The 24,846-nt window shown below is 40.1% G+C and overlaps 2 protein-coding genes across 2 annotated transcripts; one reads left to right on the top strand and one right to left on the bottom strand.

The window, feature by feature from the left end:
• The first annotated feature begins 851 nt into the window (after positions 1 to 851).
• On the top strand, positions 852 to 12,311 carry dhx32b (DEAH (Asp-Glu-Ala-His) box polypeptide 32b). The gene is made up of 11 exons (XM_023285540.3): positions 852 to 1,291; positions 1,454 to 1,647; positions 2,407 to 2,782; positions 2,861 to 3,100; positions 3,789 to 3,882; positions 4,006 to 4,155; positions 5,026 to 5,217; positions 6,088 to 6,228; positions 6,414 to 6,604; positions 8,288 to 8,478; positions 10,144 to 12,311. Exons 1-11 carry the CDS (start codon positions 1,010 to 1,012, stop codon positions 10,316 to 10,318), a joined length of 2,226 nt encoding a protein of 741 aa, XP_023141308.1. The 5' UTR covers positions 852 to 1,009; the 3' UTR covers positions 10,319 to 12,311.
• On the bottom strand, positions 11,111 to 24,562 carry edrf1 (erythroid differentiation regulatory factor 1). The gene is made up of 25 exons (XM_023285534.3): positions 23,874 to 24,562; positions 22,239 to 22,447; positions 20,986 to 21,052; positions 20,769 to 20,894; positions 20,550 to 20,674; positions 20,297 to 20,444; positions 20,061 to 20,162; positions 19,842 to 19,963; positions 19,324 to 19,435; positions 18,709 to 18,856; positions 18,492 to 18,603; positions 17,435 to 17,546; positions 16,828 to 17,106; positions 16,627 to 16,698; positions 15,935 to 16,082; positions 15,610 to 15,801; positions 15,136 to 15,336; positions 14,744 to 14,962; positions 14,241 to 14,467; positions 13,966 to 14,124; positions 13,595 to 13,744; positions 13,199 to 13,352; positions 12,939 to 13,054; positions 12,645 to 12,817; positions 11,111 to 11,976 (listed from the first exon to the last, which is right to left on the bottom strand). The coding sequence occupies exons 1-25, from the start codon at positions 23,970 to 23,972 to the stop codon at positions 11,808 to 11,810; spliced, it is 3,741 nt and encodes a 1,246-aa protein (XP_023141302.2). The 5' UTR covers positions 23,973 to 24,562; the 3' UTR covers positions 11,111 to 11,807.
• Positions 24,563 to 24,846: the final 284 nt, after the last annotated feature.

Genomic DNA, 24,846 nt, shown 5'->3' with positions numbered 1-24,846 from the left:
GGGGGATAAAAAAGGAGGTATAATATGTCAAATGTTGACCTTTGGGTTTGCAGGTTTGTAGATTTTATGACCTTAAATAGAGCTGAGCTAGCTGGTTCCCTCTGAATCCTACTGCAACATTGTGAGATGCTGCAAACTAAATAAGTTTCCTAGATTTATTTATTTTAGGGGAGACCACTATATTCAAAACTTTGAATTCAGTGCACCAAATTTTAAGTTTTCAACCTGCACAAAAATAGTGTACAATTTGATATAATACATTACTGACATGGTTACTGTGTAGTTTTAATCAGGCTGGTTTCAAGTCAACACGACGGCAATGAAGAGAGCATCTTAACAGTAACTTAATGTACAAAGGTTATTTTATCATAGACATAACTGATGTACAAATGACCGAATGCAGCTTCTCATTTAATTTAATTTTGGGCCCGTATCAAAGATTCTTTTAATGTTTTAATCAAACTATATTTTTTCTTTGTAGATACAATTCTAGCAATTTGAAGACTTTTGCAGGTATAGCAATACTGTGGAGGCTGAAAGTAGAGCAGGCATGAGCGCTAACCTGTTACAGATTTTCTTTTTCTGGCCCAACCTTTGGTTCTGCAGAAATAATTATTTCAGTTGGTCAGCAATTAAAAAATCAGTTCTCTTATTTATTAACCACAGTTGACAAATAAGAATTTTACTCCATGTGCAGCTTGTGATCTTTGCCTGTCTGCCAGTTTATATTGTCAACTCTAAAGCCCCTGACTGTGTGTGTGTGTGTGTGTTGGTGTGTGTGTGTGTCATCTGTTGATGACCGCACTTCTATGGGATTAGTGGCCACATGGCAACACTGGGCTGGCCGCCTGGTGAGCCTTTCATTTGGCTTCACTTGCAGAAGCGGTGTGTGTGTGTGTGTGTGTGTGTGTGCTGTCCAACAGTTTACTGAGAGCGGGAGATTTCCAAACTTCATTTCTGTGGATCTGTAAATGAATTCTGCACCAGACAGACCGGGAGGTGACTTGTGATGGCGCAGGACGTTACCAGTTTAAGCGGAGAAGACTGTTTTGAGGGGAAATCGCCCTGTTGTTCAGACTCCGAAGCTTTGAGTCAAGGAGACAAAGAATATGATGACATCTTGGAGCTTAATCAGTTTGATGGACTGCCTTATTCCTCCAGGTTTTACAAACTGCTGAGAGAAAGGCAAGAGCTGCCAGTGTGGAAAGCAAAGTGTGAATTCATGGACACTTTGGCCAAAGGACAGTTTGTCGTCGTCAGTGGCTCTGCCAGAACTGGAAGGAGCTCTCAAGTGAGTACTGTGGGGGTTTTTGACACTTTAGATTACACTGCCATGGAAAATATTGCACGTGTCATTCATGCAGATGGAGATATTCCAGACCTTTTTCTATCAGCTCATAGTGGGGAAGAAGCTGTGATGTAAACAACTTAATTTCCTCTTATTTTGAAACAGATTCCTCAGTGGTGTGCTGAATTCTGCCTGTCAGTCCAGTTCCAGCACGGTTTGGTGGTTTGTACGCAGATTCACGCACAACAGGCGGTCGACCTCGCCTTAAGAGTGGCCGACGAGATGGACGTCAACATTGGTCATGAAGTTGGCTACAGCATCCCTTTGGAAACATGCTGCACTAATGACACAGTCCTCAGGTGTGGTAAAGCAGGGATTTTTTTTTTACTTTCAAACATAGATGTATGTAGCTTTCTGTTTCTCTGTTTCCTTTTTGCTGGCTTCCAATAACGCATGGTCATGACACACTGCTAAGTCACCCCGCCTTCACTTATTCTCAGGAGGAAAGTGAACAAAAGGCTCTGGAGGCTCTTTTGAGGGGCTCCTCCACAGCTGCCCGGCTCCCTGTCTGCCCATATGTCACACTCCCTCATGTGGGTCTCCAATAAGTTAGCTGGGGAACAAAGAAACTCAGCACTCTGAGGGGAGGGAGATAAAATAAACAGGCAGCTAACGAGTACCACAGGATCAGCTCCCCGGACTAATTATTAGAGTAAATTACACTAATAGTAGCAAAGCTGAAGTGGAGACAAAGTGGCTTTCATTAAAATGCCACTCTAAATACACTGTTCCACCTTTTTCCCCTCCTACACTTAACCCTAAAATAAAACAAAATTTTATATATATATGTATCTATATGTGTATGTATATATATATATATATATATGTGTGTATGTGTGTGTGTGTGTGTGTGTGTGTGTGTGTGTGTGTGTGTGTATATATATATATGAATGATAAAAAATGCTAATTTTACAAAATATAACTGATGTATTTTTGCAACAGTGGGTTTTACAGGGTGAAAGAAACTTGAGGATTTATTTGAGTCTGTGAAATGTAATCCAGTGTGGTTTAAGTGCCTCTGCATGTATCAGCTCTCCTAATGTCAAGAATCACCACAGGTACTGCACAGATGACGTGCTTCTGAGAGAGATGATGTCCGATCCTCTGCTCGAGCGCTACGCTGTGGTGGTTGTGGATCAGGCCCACCAGAGGACCGTAGCCACCGATGTTCTCCAGGGTCTGCTGAAGGACGTGGCCCTGCAGAGGCCGGATCTCCGTGTGGTCATCCTCACAGCTGTTGAACCTGCACCCAAACAGCTGGCCCACTTCACTGGATCTCCGCTGCCTGTGATTCATCTAGAGACTTTGGGTGCAGGAGAGGTGGTGTACAGCAGCACAGGAGACAGCTACTTCTGCTCTGCTCTCCGCCTCGTCTTGGAGATCCACCACTCTGAAGAGAAAGGAGATGTTATTGTGTTTCTGGTGACGACGCAGGTAAAAATAAAAGCCCCAAAGCATGACTGATAGAGTCTGAAAATACAACTTTTTCTAATGTTCCTCTGTGTTTACCAGGAGATCGATCTGGCCCATGACATCCTGTGTCATGAGGGCCACAGTTTAGCACCTGATCTGGGTGAGCTGCTGCCTGTTGCTGTGCATCCTGGTCAGACTGGGAATCTACCAGTGCTAGGGGAGGAGGAGGAAACAGGCCGGACGCGCAGAGTATTCCTCACATCCAGCCCCAACGAGGACTTCTTCTGGGCTCTTTCCTCAATAAGCTTTGTTATTGATGCAGGGCTTGAGAAAAGATATGTAAGTTTGTCCCAGTTTGTTGTATTTTAGAGGCTGACATGCTGCTGATAATGGAGAGACCCTGTATAAATGCAAGGATTCCACCAAGATGCTGACAAACTAACGGGGCATTCATGTGACTGGTGAATGAAATAGTGCATGAATTGCTACCCAGAAACCCTGTGGATAGTGAGACAAAACTTCAATGTTTTCAAAATAATTTTTTCAAGGTTTGCAGTGGACATATTAGGTACATTTTATGCCTAAACTTTGGACACTTCCCATTGTTGTGGCTGAAAATATGTACAATCATGATTTGTGTAAATGTTTAATGAAATGTCTTTACATATAATTAATAGTGGAAGATATATTATAACACTTTACTTGAAAAAAGCAGCATCAGAAAGTACCACATTAAAATAATCTTAACAGCTAAATCCATAGAAAGTATTATATATTATTTTGTTGATTATGCTGATACATTGATATGTAAGTAGCATTTTTAATTCTGCAGTTACTTATTATATTATTGCCTTTTTAAAGTGCATGCATTCTATTTCATGAACTGACAAAGCTTTTATTTTGGAAGTTACATCTCCATCTGCAAAATAACCAGTGATTATAGCTGTCATATCTGCAATATAGTGTATGTGAAGTATTAAATCCTTGAGTAAATGTACTGAGTCAACATAATATGATACTGTTGCAGGTCTACAACCCCAGAATCAGAACAAACTCCGTCATCATTCAGCCAATAAGCACAGGTCAAACTGAGAGTCGTAGACAGCTGGCAGGTCCAACAGGTGAGAAGCTCCACTGATACAGAACATTTCTTTAATATGAATCTGTGGCTGCCAATATCCTGCTGCTGTCCTGTTTTTTTTTGTTTGTTTGTTTTTTTAACAAAGGCTCTGTGTATCCTGTAGGCAAGTGTTTTTGTCTGTACCCAAAGGACAGACAGCTTCCTGCTCAGATTCGGCCACATATCATGGAGTCCGACTTCACCTCCACGGTGCTCTTCCTGAAGAGGATGGAGATCGCTGGACTGGGTCACTGTGACTTCATGGACAGGCCAGGTGAGATAAGTGACAAAACAAACAAAAAACAGAACGACAGAGGATATTATTTTGGTGATTTATGTTAGGTAAGCCCCTGCTGTTCTTTAAGGTTCACCTTCTCTGTACTGAAATGAATTCTGGGTTCAGTCAGTCCATTTCCCTTTTGTTCCAACACACAGGAACTTTGTTTTTTTTTGTGTTTTTTTATCGGAGGGCAGCGAGCCGTGCTTTAGCCGAGCTGACAGCTCCTGTTCTGCGAGCATCCTTTTAGAGCTGACCTGCTTCCATGTGCTTTTGTTCCCCCAGATTTATTCACCCCCACTAACAGAAACACACTGAGCCTCCCATTAGCTGATTAGAGCGTAGACATGCTGGAGTTGGTGTGAGGGAGAGTGGATGACAATAGAGAGCAGCTGAGGCTTCATCCCATTCTCTCCTCTTGTTCTGTCTCTGTCTCTTTGTCCAGCGTTTCCCGAGATGTACATCAAAAAACATGTTTGTTACAAAAAATAAAAGATTAAAAAAAATCAATCTCATTTGCACATTGAAAGGCTTTTCATTTTGCATAGTGATGCATGGCAGATGTTGGTGAGGATTATAAAATCCTAATCTGCTGCTGCCCATTCACTTGGAGCATTCCCATCAGGGGGCCAGTGTGCAGTTAGGGATTGTCCCAGTGGGTCACCACTTTGGATTACAGTTCAGGCTGCATGAAAATAGAAAAAAAAGGACGATAGTCAAAGCATATTTGTGCGTGATTAATAATCTCTCAGTTTAAATACTAGACACTTGTAAGGATGTGTGCTCAGTTACACTCTTCAGGATTTCGTTCACAGTTTTCCCAGGGTTTAATTTAAGCTGTGCAATTCAAAAACCTCTCCAACCCAGATCCTGGAGGCCTAATGCAGGCTTTGGAGGAACTCGACTACCTGGCAGCTCTGGATAACGATGGAAACCTGTCTGAGATGGGCATCATCATGTCTGAGTTCCCCTTGGAGCCACAGATGGCCAAGACTGTGCTCGCCTCCTGTGAGTTTGACTGTGTCAGCGAGGTGCTCATCATCGCCGCCATGCTAACAGGTAACCTGCTGACCTGGCATTAGAACACGAATACACAGCCCAAGATCTCATACATGTACAAAATCATGTTTTCAGTTTATGTATCAAGGAAGCAGGAAGGGTCAATATACAATTGTGGGACTTTTTCTAACATAGTTGACAGGTATCATAGTTGACATTTTTGCTGTTTTCAGGCTGAAAACTAACATGGCCACCTATAACCAAACACCACATGGCATTTTTACAGAAAGATTCTTTTAAAATATTATATATACATTTGAGTAAAATTGAAAGTTATTCATAAAGATATTGCAGTAAACCTGTTGACATGTGATAAATCCACACTTGACTCACACACTACTTTATATTAAATAACTCAGAAAGCCTTGGAGTCTGGCCAGACTTTTCTTCAGGAGGAAATGACATCATGTGGAGCAGGTCATGTGATCTGGAAATGTTTTTGTAATGGGGAACTCAGACACAGACAAAATTTGTTATTTTCCATATAAAATTTGATATATTGCCAAAAAAGAAATATCTGTCATGATTATCTCAACTTAATAAAAAGAAGATATTCAAAACAATTTCTGAATAAGCTCATTTTATTATTGTTTAGCTAATTAGAAGGTGGTTGTTATTAAATTGTGACGGTTATTTAGTTGACATTTTAGTGATATCAGTCATTTTTTATTAATGATTATTTCCATAATAAATAATTATGGAATTTATAAAGACATGATCATAATGAACATAGAAAACATTTGTTGTTGTTTTTTTTAGTTTTAATAAAAATGTCTGCAAGATATATCCCATGGACTTCAAAAGTTCCTCAATTCTATATTGACCCGTAACGTCTAAATATCACATTTGTTTTGTGAATTTTGTTTCTAGCACCAACTTGCTTCATGATTCCTTCTGCGGAGCTAAAGCCAGAAGCAACTCAGTGCCACATGAAGTTCCAGCACCCAGAAGGAGATCACTTCACCCTTATCAATATCTACAAGGCCTTTAAGCAGCAACAGCAGGATCCATGTGAGTTTAGAGAGCATTGGCTACATAGAAATACACAATGACGCACATTGGATATACTAAGAAATCAGTAAATAAAGGAAAATCCTCATAACTGGTACAAAAACAAGTTTAAGTGCAGGTTTTTGATTATTGTCACATCCCACTGTCTTCTTCACTGACTCTTCCTTCCTGTCCTCCTCGGATAGACTGTAACGTGGAGAAGTGGTGTCAGGATTTCTACCTGAACCACACTTCTCTGCTGACGGCCGACGCTCTTCGCACGGAGCTCAGCGACACCCTGAAGAGGATCGAGCTGCCCATCTCAGTGGCTGCCTTTGGATCCCGGAGCAACACCATCCACATTAAGAGAGCCCTTCTAGCAGGTTTCTTCATGCAGGTCAGAATGCTTTCACCGTACCGCTCAACAAATATGCAGTACATTTATAATATCTGGGTGGGAAAATCTAATAGTTATATAATGCCCACAGTTCTCCAGTATGGAATCACTGGAGTGCCATAAAAAAAACTAAATCTGTAAAAAAAAAAAAATAAATAAATAAATAAATAAATTTTAAAAAAGGAAATAAATGTGTAAATACAAAGAGGAATAAATAAAATAATAAATACAAAAATAAATCTGTTAAAAATAAAGAAATAAATGTGTAAATATAAAGATGAATACATTTTTAAAAATTAAATAAAAAATATGGAAATATAAAGGTAAATTTTGTCTTTGCTTATCCCTTTGTTTTTTGTTTTTTCCTTTTGTTTTTCTATTTTGCCATTGCTTTTTCCTTTTTGCCATTGCTTTTACTTGATGTACTGAGCTGACAATCAAATAGCTTTGGGTGGGGCTTTCTGTACCTTTATATTTCCATATTGTAATTTTTTTTATTCCTCTTTATATTTACATATTTATTTCCTTATTTTTTAAACAGATTTATTTTTTATTCATTCTTTTATTTATTCCTCTTTATATTTACACATTTTTTCCGTATTTTAAAAAAAATGTATTCCTCTTTATATATACACAATTATTTCCTTTTTTTAACAGATGTATATTTTATTATGGCACTCCTGTGATTCCATACTATGGAGTATTCTATAGGCCTATATTTAAAAAAAAAAAAAAAAAGTAGTTATAGTTTTTTCTAAAAAAAAAAAAATCTCTATTATTATTATTATTATTATTATTATTTAGCCATAACTGTGGTGCCCTTCTGCTTTGTTGCCTTTAGCTCTGCATACCCTGAATGTCATTATTTTTAGTATTTAAATTGACAGGTCAGAGTACTTTCTGATCTCAGGCTCAAACTGACATTTATGTTTCATCAGCGCTTGTAAAACCAGCTGACATTTCAAATGAAGCACCTTCACATCTTCCACTTCAACTGCATTTATGTTTCACTCTTAAACAGATGTTTCGGCTGCTTTAATCTCCGACTCTTGCAAAAACAGCTAGATTTTTTTTCACCACTTATGCATCACCTACCTTCAGTACTTTGTCTTCAGCTGACGTTTCGCCTACTTTCAACACCAACCCGTCCCCTGCCCCTTTAACGACTCAGAACATCTCAGAACTGTTCAGAGTTTCTGCCCACTTCTTTAGGTGTTTACCCTTCAGCCGGCAAACTGTTCTTTCAGTACATCCTCTTCACTATAAACTTCCAGAATCAGTTCATCCTCGACACCTTAACTACCATTTCAGCTCCTCTCAAAGCGTCTACTTAATCTGAATTTGAATCTTAAACTGCTTCACTCCTCTCACTCGCATGTTTACATACAAATCAACACTTCTTTCAGACCTTCTGTTCTACCTGCCATTCCATAATCTTTCAGTATTTTGACTTCCACTTCGACAGTTTTAGTATTTCAACTATTTAACACATTTAAACTTGAAATTTTTTTGCAGCAAATATTTTATTTAGAGAATTTAGCCATTTTAGCTATTTCATTGCATACTACTGAAGGCAAAATTAAAAAAACATATGATGCATTTTCTATTTACTTGCACCCGTTTTTCTTTGTGAGTTCATTTTCTCGGACAGTGACTCCAGTTCTGGCTCTGATTTCTCCTCAGGTGGCTCGGGATGTGGATGGATCCGGAAACTACTTCATTCTGACCCACAAGCATGTAGCTCAGATCCATCCTCTGTCTGGCTATGGAGCCAAGAGCCCCAAGCTGGGCCTGCCAGAGTGGGTGCTGTTCCATGAGCACTCCTTCTCTGAGGACAACTGCCTCCGAACTGCAACCCACATAACACCAGAGGAGTAAGTCTCAGCTTTGGAAACAGTTTGTACGTCTTAAACCAGGGGTGTCAAACTCATTTTAGTTCAGGGGCCACATACAGCCCGATTTGATCTCAAGTAGGCCAGACCAGTAAAATCATAACATAATAATCTATAAATAACCACAACCCCATATTTTTTCTTTTAGTGCAAAAAAGTACGTTCTGAAAAGTTCACATTTAAAGAACCATCTTTTTACAAAACATTAACAAATTCAATTTCAACAACATTCAGCCTCAGTTTATCATTTACACATTACAATTTCCAGGTCACAGAGTGTCTACAAAAGAACACAACATTTAGGTATCTGGAACTGAACGATACAGTATTTTACTTTAAAAAAGACAAAAAACAATAAAAACAAGACAAAATATTACAAAAATGAGACACATAATGACAAAAGAGAGACAAATGACATGAAACAATAAAAAAAGAAACAAAAAAGTTACAAAGCGACAAAAAAATGGACACAAACGAGACAAAAAATTACAAAAGCGAGAAAAAAACGACGACACCCAAAACACTGAATAAAGCAAAACACAAAATGACAAATGAGACAAAAAGCACAAACGAGACAAAAAGGAACACAAAACGACAAAAACATTAAACGATAAAAGTCAGACAGAAACAGACAAAAAACAACAAAAACAAGGCAAAATATTACAAAAATGAGACACATAACGACAAAAGCGAGAAACAAAATGGCAAAAAAATGAAAGAAATGACATGAAACAATAAAAAGAGACAAAAAAGTTACAAAGCAACAAAAAAATGGACAGAAAGGGGACAAAAAATGACAAAAGCATGAGACAAACCATAAAAGTCAGACAGAAAAAGACAAAAAACAACAAAAACAAGACAAAATATTACAAAAATGAGACACAAAATGACAAGAGCAATATAGTATTTTACTTTATGATCAAAACAACTTGTCATGGTCTAGGAATTATTTTAAATTTATAGTTTTACAAATGTACAAATTTCAGTTAATGTCTTCTCTGTAATTTTTACACTTTATAAAGTCGTCCCGCAGGCTGGACTGGACCCTCTGGTGGGCCGGTTTTGTTTCACACCCCCAACTTAATCTTTGCACTTGTGTTGCATTCGAACATCTGACTGCATGCAGTTTTGCTAAACAGACTGCCGTCTCTGGCACCCAGCAGACCACTCTTGTATCTTCACATTTAAAGAGGCTTAAAAGCAATCAGACGGACACATTCCCGTTCCCTTTTGAACCACATGTAAAGCTGCAGTTGAGCTGAGACTAGTCGTGCTGGTCGTGGTGGAGGGGAGGCATTATAATCCTGTTCTGTAGTATCTGCTAGTTGGAAGGGGGATTATGGATTGCACAGATCCCTGGGAATGTGGAGCTGCAGCTTAATGGAGGAAGAGAAAGCTCTGGAGCCTTTGTTATGGCCTCTTAAGTTCCACATCCTGGAATGTGTGAATCCGTTCATTGCGGCTCAAATAACGTGAGCAGCAGATGTACTGTAAGTCTTCTCTCCAACACAAGTGGGTGCCACTCAAAGCTGAACCAGATTGAAAACGGGTTCGCAAATTGAAATTTACATCAGTTGTATTCAACACAGCTTAGATGAACTAAAATAGAGAGACACAAGAGTAATGCAATGTTCTCTCCCTTTTGAGGTTCATTCAGATGGCGCCGCAGTATTTTTTCTACAATTTACCATCCAGTGAGAGCAAAGACATCCTCCAGAACATTTTGAATCATGGAGCTTCTCAGTACCAAGAAGAGAAACCCACGACGTCCCAAGATGAACCCGAGGAGGACCAGACTTCTGAGCGCTGTGTTATACAATAACAGACCCACTGTTCCCAGTGGTGATGATGGACTAATCAGTAGGAATCATTGCACTGTAGCACATTGGATGATTGCAAAACTGATCGTAGGATTTCATTAGATTTTTACGAGTTACTTCCTTTCATCTGTGCCTCTCATCCTTCCATTTTATCACACAATCATCTTCTGTATTTATAAGTGCACTAATATATGAAATTTCTAAAGCTCATTTTCACTACCTGATTACTTTATGTTTGTATTTAATCCTCCTGTTCAAAAATGTTTCAGATTTTAAAATGTCATTTTTTCCTATTCATCCCCAGTGAGGTTTATAATTTAGATTTACAGTCCCGGCTGAATCTTTTTAATGATTCCACAGCCTCACATCCTGTCTCTCATTTTTATGACTTACCCTCAGTTACTGTCCAACAGTCAGTCACCCACAGCACTGAGGGTCCAGGCTGATTAATGAGGTGCAGGGACAGTTTGGACATGCCTGCAGCTCCATCTGCTGTGGATACAGTTCAGTAACAGCGGGGTGACCCAGTTCACTGACACCGCTTTGAAAACATCATGTCCCCACTTCAGTGACCCACTGCCAGAACCCACAGGGCTCAGTGTCGCCTACCCACTTTAAAAATCTTCCACTCTGAATTGTGTCAAACATCGGTCCAGAATGTTAGATCATACTGTGTGTTTGTATCTAAAGACTTGATGAAAATACCTTCACTTCAATGGGGCTGATCAGACGCGTCCTATTAGCGAAAGAGCACGTTAGCCTTTTATGAGACAAACAATCAAAGATACAGAGTGTAAAATTTAAAAAGCTTTTATTCTCATCTCACAGCAATCCATGCTGATATAAAGTCACATTTATACGTACAGCACTGTGGACAAACTAGCCTCTTGAGTTTGCATTGAATGTTGCTGAACTATTGCACACCGTTGCTGTGGAAAGCAAATAACGCGTTTGAACTTATTGTAGCCTCTCGGCCGTCACTTCACTCCATTTTATTCACAGCATTGTTGATGTTATTGAATATCAAAAACACCAATCAGTCATATTTAAATTAATCCGTCCCTGTGCTAAATGATTTGTGTCTTTTTCAGCCCCTATGTGCAGAATTTTTTATCAAGACATTTGTGTAAAAATGAGACAAACCAGGTGACGTTTGGTACAGTCAGAAATAAATCCTACACATAGGAGCTTTACATAAGACCCATAGCTGCTTTAGCAATAATAAAATTAAATACTGTCTTCTTGAATTTACAACTCCTCACAAAAATGTACAATTGAAAAAATGTGATGCAAATGTTATAAAAAAGATGAAATCATTTTAAAGGCGCAGGAGGTGAAATTAGCTTTGAAACAGTAATTCAGAGTAGGACAGTGTTGCCTGAGCATGTGATTGTTATTATCTATGACGATGAATCATTTGTGTCACAGCATCTGTAAAGTCTTCCGAGTCTTCCTCAAAATGTAGTCTGGAAGTGATTCAAAGTCTTCTCCTTATGATGATTTTTGTGTACCTGTGTCGTCACTTTCTGTTTCTGGGGTGAGCTGCTGCAGGAGTTCGATGTAAACCTTGACACGGCTGAGCAGAGGTACATTTTTCTCAGCACGGAGGAGTTTTGAGTACACATTCTTGTAGGTTTTCAACAGCTCCTCATCTTTATTGCTGTAAGAAACAAAAAATTAGTCAGTCTGGAGTGAGAATTGCCAAAGTTAAAAGGATATTAGATACACAAGTGTAGCCTAATTCCACTTCCATGGTGTGTTGCCCTTAAGGCACAATTATCGATGTACTTTTATTTTGAAAAAGCCTTCATTTTAAAGTTCTCTGCTGACCATTGTTGCTTCCTGTTCGCTATTTTGATGTTTACCTTTACACACGTCTGTGCTGTTCTGGATGCACGGCTCTCTACTGTGTAAACGCCACAGAGGGAATGTCGTAAGTAATTAGCTTCCTTTTTGGACTGACTGGTTAAAGATAAAAGGATTTATTTACATGCATTTATGTTTGTTTTACTCTGTTTTTGTTGCAGTTTTCACTCTGTTTGTGAATGTAGCACAATCCAAGGTGGTGTACAACCGGAGAATGTAAACAAAGCTGTCGACGTATTCGTCCGCTTCGCTTGCTAACTACTTCCACGTAACCAGTTCCAACGTAACGACGAAACGCTCCTACGAGAAACCAGTGCGTGCAAAAGTTCCGAGGTACGTATTGAATATGCACAAACCGGCATTGAGGGAATGAATATGCTATCTCGGCTGCAGTCTGAATGAAAGTGGTGTGATGCGAATTTGCATCAAGTGGTTAATAGAGGGTTTCAGATTCCTGCTCACCTTGGTTTCCGTTTCATTGTCGTCATCAGTTTGATCAGCTGCAGCAGCAGAAAAGAGAAACTTGGCTCAAACACGCCAATTAACTTCATCACTTCCTGGAGGTTCAGTCCAGATGTGGGACCACTGGCCACATCAGGAGACTCTGCCGACTCAGCAGCGTCCGATTCACTCAGCTACAGGGCAAGAAATAACAGGAAAAGATGGTGTCGGTTACAGCGTGTGACAGAGAACGGGCAACTAAACAAGGATGAATAAGTACAGCAGAGCACTCCCATCGGCTACTCTGACACTTACCTCTGTCTGCTCCTCCAGCAGCTCTTTATGAATCAGCTGGAAAGCGAAACGAGTTTCTGTCATGATCTCTATTGCTCCAGTCAGGCTCTTCAGTTTCGCCGCGTTGCTGCTCTGACCTGTAGAAACACAATAAAAAGCATCACTGTACGAGGCGTTGGAGACAAATGCTCCTGTGTTCTTCAATTCGATCCTTCTCTCACAACAAAAACCAACATTACTGCCAACATCTTATTATTTCATCATGACGAATAGCCGCTCACCTGCCATCGTAAACTCAGCAAAAGCCACCCTCTCCAGCAACGTGCGCAGCAGCTCGCAGGGTGCATCTTTGAGGCTGAGGAATAAACAGACAGCCTTGCTGTAGTGAAGCTCTGCCAGGCTCCGATGCTGCTTCCTCAAGTGTTCATCCCCCACCTGTCACACAATTAGAGCCAGAAACACAGACATCTATCAGTGCACCGGGTAAGTAGGAAACACAGACATCTCATGCTATTCCTATTCTTCCAGTCATTGTTTACTGTTTTTCTCCACTGTAGGAAAACATAACAAAGCCAAATGGATAAGATAATATTCATAAATTATCGGAACAAAAAAAACAAAGTAAACATTAAACAAAAAGAATGTTTATATAACTGTATAATTTGACAGTTTCTAACCTGGTTGCGAAAGCAGCTGTGGTACATAGAGGCCAGGCGGTGGTGGATGGTGGCAGCTCTGTACTGATAAAGCGGCTGACGAGCTGATTCAGTCTGCAGGTCACAGTACTTGAGGGACTTCATCATTGCTTCGGTCACCTCCCGCCCAATCTTGGATGACACAAACAGCAGCGAATGATTTCAAGTTTAATTAAATGTCTAAAAGTTACCGATGCAGAACAAGAGATAATAACAAAATATATGTATCACCAGAGTTCTGGAGACAGACTCGGTTTCTAAAGTGGAAAACTGCATGGTTTTTAGAAATGTGTTAAAAAGTTTGACTAAATTTGGAATATTTGTTTATTTTTATAGGTAACAGAAGTGTTCACCTGCTCCTGTGCCTTCCTGGACAGCGGGGCGTAATCCTGCAGAAGTGTAGCCAGGGTGAAATAGGTTGTGGACAACTCCCAGTTTACACTGTCCCACACTGCTGGGTGGTTCTCTCTGCTAGCCAGTGACTTCATAGCTCGCAGGTAGTAGTCTATGGCCTGTGGTTAAAAGAATGAAATGAGATCAGCAGGACTGAAGACAGAAGAACAAATACAGTTCCATTTAAGTGAGTACTCAGTGCAGAATGTAAGACTTTAGGAATCTGATGTGGCACCTTGTTGTAGTAAAGAGCCTCTTCAGGTGAGAACTCTCCTCTGCTCTGGTCGGCAGAGATGGCACAGTGGGCCTGAGCACAGATTCTCATCAGCCTGCCCGTATTACACAGCAGTAAGGCCGTGTTGGTGCTATCCCCGATTGCTTCAAAGTCGTTCATTCCTTTCTCGAAGAAGGCAAAACTCTTTTTCCACATCTCCTGCTCTGCTACAGACACCGATTTCTTCGCTAGAGGGGAGTGGGAAGAGTAGAAGGCCAGCAATGCAATTCGATGAACCATTTTTACTCAATACTTTTGCTGATCCCAGCAGAGAGTGATTGTTTTTTGTTATTTTCATTCCAGTGTGAAGCAGTTTAAATTTCAACATTACTCAAGCAACCAATATTCTGGAAATGCTTTAGAAAATTACATGAATAAAAACATGAGATTGTGTCAGAAAATCAAAACGAATAGCTTTTATTATACTCTTTTCTGTACACCTGTAGTGCTCTAATCTAACGTACCTTCTTTCTCAGTCTGCATGGCTGCAGCCTGGTTCATATAGAAGACTCCCATCTCATTGCGGATGTTTCCCAGCCTTTTGAGAACCTGCGCCAGCTGATCTGAGGTATGATCTTTTAAAGCCTCGGAGACCAGTAGTTCATACGCTGCTTCATAGCATTTGCTGCTAACAAACAGCTGGTACTCGGGATCCATGGCCAGGTCTGTTGCCATGTTGAAGGCTTAGTGAATAGAGAGTAAAAGCATTGAGTGAAATGATCAATAATTGAACAAAGCAACTTGATTGGTATGAGGTATGAGATGGTAGAGTTTTCATTGTAGACCACTTGTGGATCAGACCTTGTACTGTCTGCAAGCACTTGTAATTTCAACATATTTCCCTTTACAGACTGACCCTGGCAGCTGCTCTCTCTGTGCAGGCTGTGCAGGATCTCCTGGTCCTCTTTGGTCTGGTAGCTGTATTCCTCCAGGTAAGCTGCTCTGTTGTTGGCGTTCTGGGCCAACATCAGCTGAATGTCCCCGCAGAGAGACAGGCACTGGCTGTGAAACTGCAGCACTTGTGGGTGCAGCGTACCGCTCACTGAGCAATAGGCATCTGGAGGAAACAGCAGCCGTAGAAGAGTGGATGGAGAAACAGCCGAATATGTTGAGTTATTATACTGCTTCATAAAATATTGAAGTAACTTCTACAGAGGAATGTAGCTGGAGTTGTAATTACTTGATTATGCATTAATATTAGATGAATATTTAATAAACTCCAGGCTGGTAGAAATTGCAAGAAAAATGTCCGCAAGAGTCCTATTAAAAAGACATAAAAATACTGAGAAGCATTAACTAGCACTGCCACTACACTGTTAAATAAACTTACCGTAGCACTGCAGAGATAGTTTGATGTAGCGCAAGGCTCGTCCATACTTTAACAAGTTAGTGGCTGCATCAGACAGGACGTAGTAGGCTTTGGAGGCTTTAAGGAAGAGCTGCAGCTTCATGCGGTGCTGCCAGGAGCCGGGGATCATCCCTGAGCGTGTCGGGTGCTTCTGGTCGGCCTGTAAGGGTCCCGCTGTTTACAGACATGTATTAGACCACAGTAAACCTCAGTGTGAGCCGTGATGTTAGTCTGTTTTCCTGTTTCATTCTGTAACATGGAATCATTTGGTATTATATCAGCTCTGACATGACAACTGTAGACTGACCTCTTTCAAGCAGGAGAGAGATGCCTTTCTCAGCAGCACAGGCTCCGTTAGCACTTCGGTCTTCGTATTTGAGGGGAATGGGCGTGTTAGGGTCTGCAGCTGGGAGATCACTCTCCTTCTTGATGCTGCCGTCCACTGCCTTCAACCCCTGTGGAGCGCATCAGAGCCGTTCAGTAAAAGAAGACCCCACAGATTAAGCATTGTCAGACTTACAACTGTTTTCAATAACAGCACAAAAATCAATGCAATGTCACCTTTTCTATTCCTTACATTCTTCTTTTTTTCAATTCAACTCGACCACCAACAGTTCAGTAAAAGATTACACCAGTAGCAAAAACCTGGAGCTGCTGGCTTCAAGTAGAGACGAGGAGCAGGGTACAGACTTCTGATGAGCTCTAGTCTTTCAAGAACCATAGGCTGAAATTCTTTTTCAATTTCAAACTGGAAGTTCATTCCCAGGAGACACTGACATCGCTTGAGGCTCGTTTTTTTTTTTTTTTTGAAAGATTTAACAAAAGGCTTTTTACAACTTCTTTTCACAAATACAACAGTAGTATTCTCCTATACCTGACTTTGATGTGTAAAATAGGTGGAGTTTCCCTTTAATACAGCACAGATGACGGGCTTCTCAAGACACACCACGTTTGTAGCATAGTATGTCCACTAAACATGCATATCTTGCAGAAACTTGCCTTCAATACATAGCTCAGGACATGTCTGCACCGTTCTTCTTTGTCTTGAGAAACAGGGAAAGCACAACTTGGCTGCAGAAATGAAAAAGGAAAGATTATCTCTTTGTTTTTACATACAGCATGCCTATCTGTGTGCCCAATTCTCCGCCCTTTAATCTGTGTAGAGAAGAAGGCTGGAGGAACATTTCTAGAGTAACTTACTCTGATCTGGTACGTGGATTTGTATTTCTCCGGGACCGACAGCTCGCCTACAGAGCGGATCACAGCTACTGCTTTACTATCATCCTGTGGGCTGGAGCAGTTACCGTAGGAGCCATTGTCATCGCTGTCCTCCATCAGATCCTCCTCCTCCTCTTCGTCTCTGTCTTCGTCGCTGTAGCTGTCCTCTGAGCCACCGGCCCGCAGCGACTCTCCATCTTCTTCGGGAGGCTCGTCGAGCTGGAACAGCTCCGACAGCATGTAGTGGGCGGAGGCGATGATCTGAACAGACAGGAGATTGACATGATAAGGACTGGAGTCAGGTTTAATCAAACCTAAACAATGGAATTCTCAGATTTAGTCAAGTACTTTCTCTACTGTCTTAATAGCGATAAAACATAAGCAGGAATAACCAAGTCAAAACCAATTTGGTAGTGAAACAAGGACCCTCCCAGTGAGTTTCTAACCTGTCATATTACCTGTCAACTCATCTTTTAAGTGTAGGCTGTGACTCTGAATCTATGTTAGGACCTTTATTGCACACATACATCTGTTTCCTACTTCTATCTAATTCTGCCTTTGAAAAGAGGGTGGAATCTGCCAGACCTACCTGAGGATGCCTCTCCTGATCCAGAAGTTTGACACAGTTTAAGAGCAGAGTTCTGATTGTACCGTAGTGCTTTCTGTTCTGCCTCGCCTTCAGCATCAAGTTGCTGGCCACTCTGTGAGGCAAAATAGAAAAATAAAAGAAATTTAGACATATCATTTCAGCTTGAATCGATAACCTCCTAAGACCGAGCTTTGGTTGAGATTGCATTTTTAGATTTCTTCTAGTTATTTGGGATAAGGAGTAACTAATAAATATAACAATAGGTTAATATCTAATGTCAGATTATTCAGTTTATTATATTTATATTGTTATTATTGTTGTTGTTATTATTGTTAATATTATTAGTATTATTATTATTAGTAGTAGTAGTAGTTGTAGTATTAAATCTGGTGTCTGTGTTGACATTCTGTGCTGGTGAATTGGTTGCGATGCATTTGATGCGTAAACCAGCAATGATTGATTTAAAGAGGGGAGCAATCATAGCAACAGAGATGGAACAGGGTGAAGAAACTGGGAGTGTGGTGGAGCCTATGATGGAAAAACCTGTGAGAGGTTTTTGACTTCAGAATAGAGTATTTAAAAAATGAAAGATAAGAAGGAAGTAGTGAATGGCTGGACAAATCCATATTACCATCGGTGTGGCTTTTCCTTATTAGAGAGCACAGAGAAAATAAGGTACTGAGGGCAGATATGGATGTTGCCTTACTGCTGTTGAACAAGCTTCCATTTGTAAAAAAATTAAGATACGTTTATGTCATTAACATGCTTCGACAGTGCATGTGTAATTACTTCTACTGCCAGACGGGGGAGACAAACATTCTGCACTGCAATTCTTATTATTTTGCTGTCTTTAGCTGCCTATAAAAGTTGGTAATGCAAACTAACTATTGTACACTCAAATAGAAATGCAATTTAAATAGAAACCAAAGTTTCTTTTCGTATGCGAGTTTTGTCAAAATAATTTCAACCATGTAATTCAATTTCTTAAATGCACCGACCAGTTTTCACAACTACAACACAAGGATGCTCATGTTCTGAGTGTGTACCACATACTTACCTGTACAGTAACACAGCTACAGGAAGAGTGAAGGGATTCTGACATTTCTCTTCTTCAGCCTCCTCGCACAGAGTAGTTAGATCATAAAGCTTCACGATGTCACTCCCACTAGCTGTGGATTCAAGTACGTTAGAGAGCATTGAAACATATGAGCACATAGTTCTCAGTACATCAGTTACTGACTTAATACAGCAATTTCTGTTTATTTATCTCCCACCTTTGAAAAGCCAGTAGGTGTGACCCTCTTTGGTGCAGTTGGACTTAAGAAAGGAGAGGATATTTTGGGCGATATCTTTCACTACTCTCGTGGAGAACGTGGAGTTCTCCAGATGAGGGATGTCCTCTGTTTTTATCATCTCATATTTCTGAAGCAAAAACCATAAAGGCAAAGAAAATAAGAAAAATTAGGACCGTTTTTTAATACAAGTGGCTCTTAAGTCTCACAGTGACAAGCACGAAAAAAACCTACAAATTCTCAAAGCACTAGTAGATTGGAATCAAGAATGCAGACTGAAGTGTAAAAAACGAAAAAATTCTTAAAAAATTAAGAAACGTGCTCAAATCTAATCAGATTGTCGAAACTATATGTGGTCCCCGTGGTGCAAGTTTCTACTATGTATTGCTCTTGAGTTACTGTATTTAAAACTGTATACAGGCACCAGCACGACACTATAATATCCTGTATACCACAAACCATGGTGCAAGGAGATAAAAAGTCAGAATTTTCTGCCATTAAAGTTGACAACGATAGAAAATATAGCTTATAATGTACTGTGAATTACAATCATCAAGCAGATAATAACAATAACTGCAAAAGCAAACAGTAATTTACTTGAACAATGCCATTGACATGAAAACACATGACAAGTTCTGGGACATTGCACATCAGATTGTCGAGCCAGTAGTCGATACCCGTCAAAATGTTGATTGGTTTATTGTTGTCCCTGAAAAACACAGCGAGAGAAAGTTAGACAGTTAATATTAGATTAAGGGGGAACAATGTAGTGGAACGATGTACGAATGTGATGAGGCTGCAGCATCCAAAATTAAATTTCTGGTTCATCTCCTGAGGTCAGCTAAACTAAATTAAAAATGGACCTGATGAAGACAATTTTTACAGCCATAATCACAGCGTATCTTCCATGAACATACTGTATGTCAACCCATTATTTTCTAGTCCATTATGTGTGTAGATTAATTTGCATTATCTTGCAGACCCAGACAATCGACAGAAGGCAACAGGATTGTGAAGTGCAAATCAATTAAAATACAGAATTACATTATCATTTTGCCTCCACAAGAGTGTTAATTTCAGGTCCGGGATGGGAACAATTGGATTAAATCTCCAACCTGAGTCTCAGACTGACGGCAGGATAGCGACCACCTCCGAAAATAGGCATGTTGGACCCAACCAGCATGTGGATATCCTCGAACGTCCACATGATGTTTCGCACAAAGTCATTCCTTAAACCCTGTCAAACAAAGGATATTAAAGTTTATATAACAGAATGTATACGTGCTGCCAGCTGTAGCAGTATACCATTAGGGAGCGGTAAAAGATTGTATTACCTGACTGTTCTCCCCTTCGTTGAAGAGTGTGGGGAGGTTTTGCTCTTTTGGTACAGACGCCACTTGGCCCAGAGCAAACATGCTGTCCATGGACACACTTTCCTGCAGATTTAACAGCATCAGTGTCTCACTTAATACGAAAAAAAGCCAAGCCAAGAACAAAAGTCAAAGTAACAATCCTCCTTTGATTTCTTCTCAGATCTGTTTGTCCCACAGAAGACTGACAGCTAACCTACCTCTTTGGGAGCATCGGAGTCCTCCACATCAGACTGTGCGCTGGTGAAAGCTGTAGGCCACGAAGAACTGAACTCCTCGGCCCCATTCTCTTCTTCCCCTTCGTTCAGGTTGTCTGATACAGGCTCTGCAGCTCCTTCACCATTTATACTACATAAAACACAGAGGTCACCATAGTGTAAGACAGAAAAAATGTATCTTCAAATTAGGCCAACTTATGCTAATTCCACTCATTTGAGCAGTAAAAGTACTCACCTGTAGTAGAGGAACTTTGACAGGATTGCTTTCTGATACCAGTGCTCTTTACTCTTCTTTTTTCTCTGCCATTTCTGATCTATTAGCCGCTGGTAAAACTCCTTCAGCCATGTCCAATCTCCTGTCTACACATGCAACACAGGGAGATTTAACTACATGTAAGTAACAATAATAATGGTGCAAAAATTCTCATGACTTCTGTAATATACTCAGCTGCACCTGAGAGGATCTCATGAAGAGTTCTTGAATGTCCAGCTCATCCAAAAGCAAAGTTCTCCCCACGCGGTGAACAGCCATACTAACATGGGACTTGCTGTAGGGAATTTTCAAAAGCTTCTTGATGTTCTGAAGGTGACACAAAAACAAAGTTAATGTGGGCCGTGTGTGCATATTTCAGAAGCATAGAGAGAAACAGCTTTGCAACAGCTCTACTAACCTCTGAGTCTGACACAACGTCTACATCGTCGCCAATGCAATCAATGAAGTCGTAGGCCATCCCAAAACTGCAAAAACCAAAATTGAATCACTTCAGAGTACTTAGAAATAGCTTCGAGTCTGACTGATAATTAAAGCCTTCCACTGACTAATCTGCATTTGTAATTTGATCACTGATAATCCTGACATAAATGTGGAGGATTGTCAGTATCCAGTGTTTCTTTTACTGGTGGTTTGGGGTGTCATTTTGTATCATTAGTGAAAAAGCATAGAATGCATGGAGTCCTTACACACTGTGCCTAATGTGGATATACCAGTGAGTACTAATCAGTCTTCACAAGTGCATTCAGACCAACAACAGAGGCCATCTGCTCGGCAGATTTTCACAATCAAACAGAGAATGGAACATAAAGCTGTCAGCCTCTAATACAAACTTTGACTTGTATTGTCTCTCAGCCAAACACACTCACAATATCTCAAAACTGTCATCACATATACGGTCCCTTATCCCACTTAAACAATAACCAGTAAGTGTGCTTCAGATTGTTCTAAACATTACCTGGACAAGCGATCACTGACAATAAGTCCTGTTTTAGTACAAATAAACCAAAATGGCCATATGTCAGCTACTGTGTAGTCAACTGTTTTGCTCTGTACTGTCAATCACAGACACAGAGACAGTCTTCTTGAATTTCCCTCGGGATTAATAAAGTATCTACCTATCTATCTATCTATGTATCTGGAAGGGGCATGTTCAGCTGCAGCTCAGCCTCAGTTAAAGCTACAGACACTGAAACAGTCCGTTCAGAACAGGGCTAAAATTAGGGATATACAGTCATGGTGAAACAAACCATCTTTGCAGTATTTTGACGTGAAAATTGAAAAGCACATTCTGGGTACACATGAGACTTCCGTTAATTTGCTGAAAAGAGGCACAAAATGTGATTATTAGAATCTATATAAATACCGCTAAATGGTGACTGTAATTAATACAACAGGATTAACATTACAGTGTGGTTTAAAATAGACCTATAATCTGGCAAATGCAGCACGCAATCACAGCATATATGAGGTCTAGAATCGCCATCTGGTTAAAACCATTTTGCAGATTATATTTCAGAAAAACATATCAAAATAGGCATCACTGAATCTATGAAATGCTATGAGAAGTACTTTTAGGGTATTATATCCCATATTAACGTAGTTTTACCCTGTATCTCTAACAATCAGCAGTCAACACTCATGATATCATACCTGGAAAAAGGCTTGCTCTTGCTGCTGGACCCTAATATAGTGGTGCCAGCGCTGCCCAGTTGGGCATTCTCTCTCAGCCAGTTTGCAGGTGGCAGCTTCAAGTCCGTCTTCTCCTGCAGGAGGGCATAGCTGGTAGGAGGTGGGGCAGCAGAGTACTTGACCACAGCACGACTCTTGATTTCACTGGTGCTTGAACATATTGCGGAGTCCTATGAAATAAGAAAAAGCACCGTATTGTAAGCTACTGACAACCAGAAATCACTGATTTAGTGAAATACATAAGGTTTGTGTGGCACAGAGAACAGGGATATGCATCAATTAGTGCAGATTTGTAGACACAGGACTATCTGTAGGCAGTTTGACACTGGTTCTATTCAGTGGAATGACTGCACATGTCATTCTACACTGGCGCAAAGAGAAACAAGAAGCAGCAAGTGGAATTAAAGTTAGGTAGTATGAGTGGCTCAACATGCCAGATTACACATGGCCTGCAGTGGAGTTGTTATTGTTTACTGTGATGATGATAACATATTGAAAGTTTGAAATATTATCTTCCTCTGTGGGCAGTGTTTAGTGATTGCAATGTACATCGGTGTGCTACAGGGACTTAGCTCCTGCACTGTAGCAATAGCTGGAAAATAAATAGTGAGGCAATGGTGGGTGATGAATTTTAAAACTGAATTTCTGTAGTAATGAATTCGCTACATCTTATTTCCTGCAACTGTTCTTCCTGATCCTAATGGCCTGCAGTGGGGTGTTACATTGATATTGGCCAAATGATGCATAATTTAATTAACTCTGGATAGTTGAGAACTCAGCTGCCACGCTTTTAACAAGAACCAAGAAACGTGAGCACATCAGGCTTCATTTTAACCATGTTACACTGGCTCCCAGAATGTTTTAGGATAGATTTTAGAATATTACTGATCTCTTTTAAAGTCTTTCATGGCTTTTCTCATAGTTATTTCTAGTTTGTTATATTTCTGACCGTTATGCACCAGTATGCAACTGAAGATCTTTTGTCTGCTTTCTGCTTTGATACTTTTATTGGAGAGCCTTTCCCGAAAATTTAAGTTTTCATTTTAGTTGCCTTGTAAAGCACTATGTAACATGGATTTTGAGAGGTGCTCTATAAATAAAGAACACTGTTGTTATTAGCCATTCCTCCACACCTGTACAATAGACAGTATTCCAATGGATATGTACAGTACTTTTTGCACTATGAACAGCATTCTCTGCTTTTGCACTGTATAATTTTGCACTACTGTGTTTATATATTCCTTTCTAGCTTGTAAATATCTGTATATATTGTGCTATATTTATTTCTATTACTACTATTTTTTCCCCTGTTCTTCTTTCTATAGTTTCTTTATTTTTTATTATTCTCTTTCCATGTTCCTAGGGTGACGCCAACAGCCAAAACCATATTCCTTGTATGCTGTGTACGTACTTGGCCATTAAAACTGATTCTGATTACTGATATAGATACTGACTTCTAAATGTGTCATGAGTATCAGACTACAAGTGGCAGTGACTTTATATATCCACACATAGCTGTACCTTTCTGGTGTATAGATGACAGTTCCGTATTCACTTTAAACAGTAAACAAACCACAGCTCAGCCCAGTTACTTACATGCTTGCTGTTATCTCCTGTACAGGTTGGACCACTGATTTCCTCCTTTGCGGTGTCCGAGGGGATCCCAGACTCTCTGTCCCCAGCTGATGCACTCATACCGCACACAAGTCCGTTTAACCGAACAAACACTGACGATTTCCTAACAACTACACATGTCCATATTGGCTTGGACAAATCATAAATAATCCATACAGGAACTAAAAACGAGCGAGAGACGTCAGTAATGCCGATAAAGTTTGTGGTTTTCCTGGTTAGTTTGCTAGCTTGACAAGCTAGCTCCTGAACATAGCAAAAAAAAAAGTGCAGTTACACAACACAGTAATTAAATTAAAGCTAAACGACAGTCTCACTAGAGGCTGTCGTTGCCTAGTTAACCCTAGTTGTTTTTAGCCCTTAGCTAGCTAACTGGTTAAACCAGCCTGCAGCTTCTTCTCTGTCCATCAGCAGCAGTCTGTTTACAGAGAACACGTTACAGAGCGAACAACCACTTCCTGGTTCACTGCGGGACCAACCTTCGCGTATTTTTTTATTTAAACATTTTATGAATCGACAAATATTGGTAAAATAGAAACCAAATGACCTTTAAAGGGTTTCAACAAATAATATTAGATTTTTAAGAAAATATTTCAGTGACAGAAAGTACGTGACCCGGAAGTACTTTCAGAGGTTCCTTCTGGAAAAGTTCTTTCTGGTTTGTTGTGAAATTTACTGACCGGCTGCTGTGTGTAGTGATGGTCCTCTGATACCCGAGGCTTTGATACATGCGCTGTAGCTCATGAAGCAAACGTATCGAGCCACTGTGCCGAGGTGTGGTTTGGTCACGTGACTCGTGACGTTTGAATCACTTCAGTGACGTTTGAAGCACTCAACTGCTTCGAATCACCTGATTGGTTCGGTTTGTTATGTGAATCACTCAGTGGGATCGAGTGTTCCGGGATAGGAGATCCCTATTTAGTGTTGTTCATTTGAA

The sequence above is a fragment of the Amphiprion ocellaris genome, chromosome 16, assembly GCF_022539595.1.
Source record: "Amphiprion ocellaris isolate individual 3 ecotype Okinawa chromosome 16, ASM2253959v1, whole genome shotgun sequence".
NCBI lineage: Eukaryota > Metazoa > Chordata > Actinopteri > Pomacentridae > Amphiprion > Amphiprion ocellaris.
The sequence above is the reverse complement of the archived record's forward strand: the minus strand, read 5'-3'. Positions and strand labels throughout refer to the sequence as shown.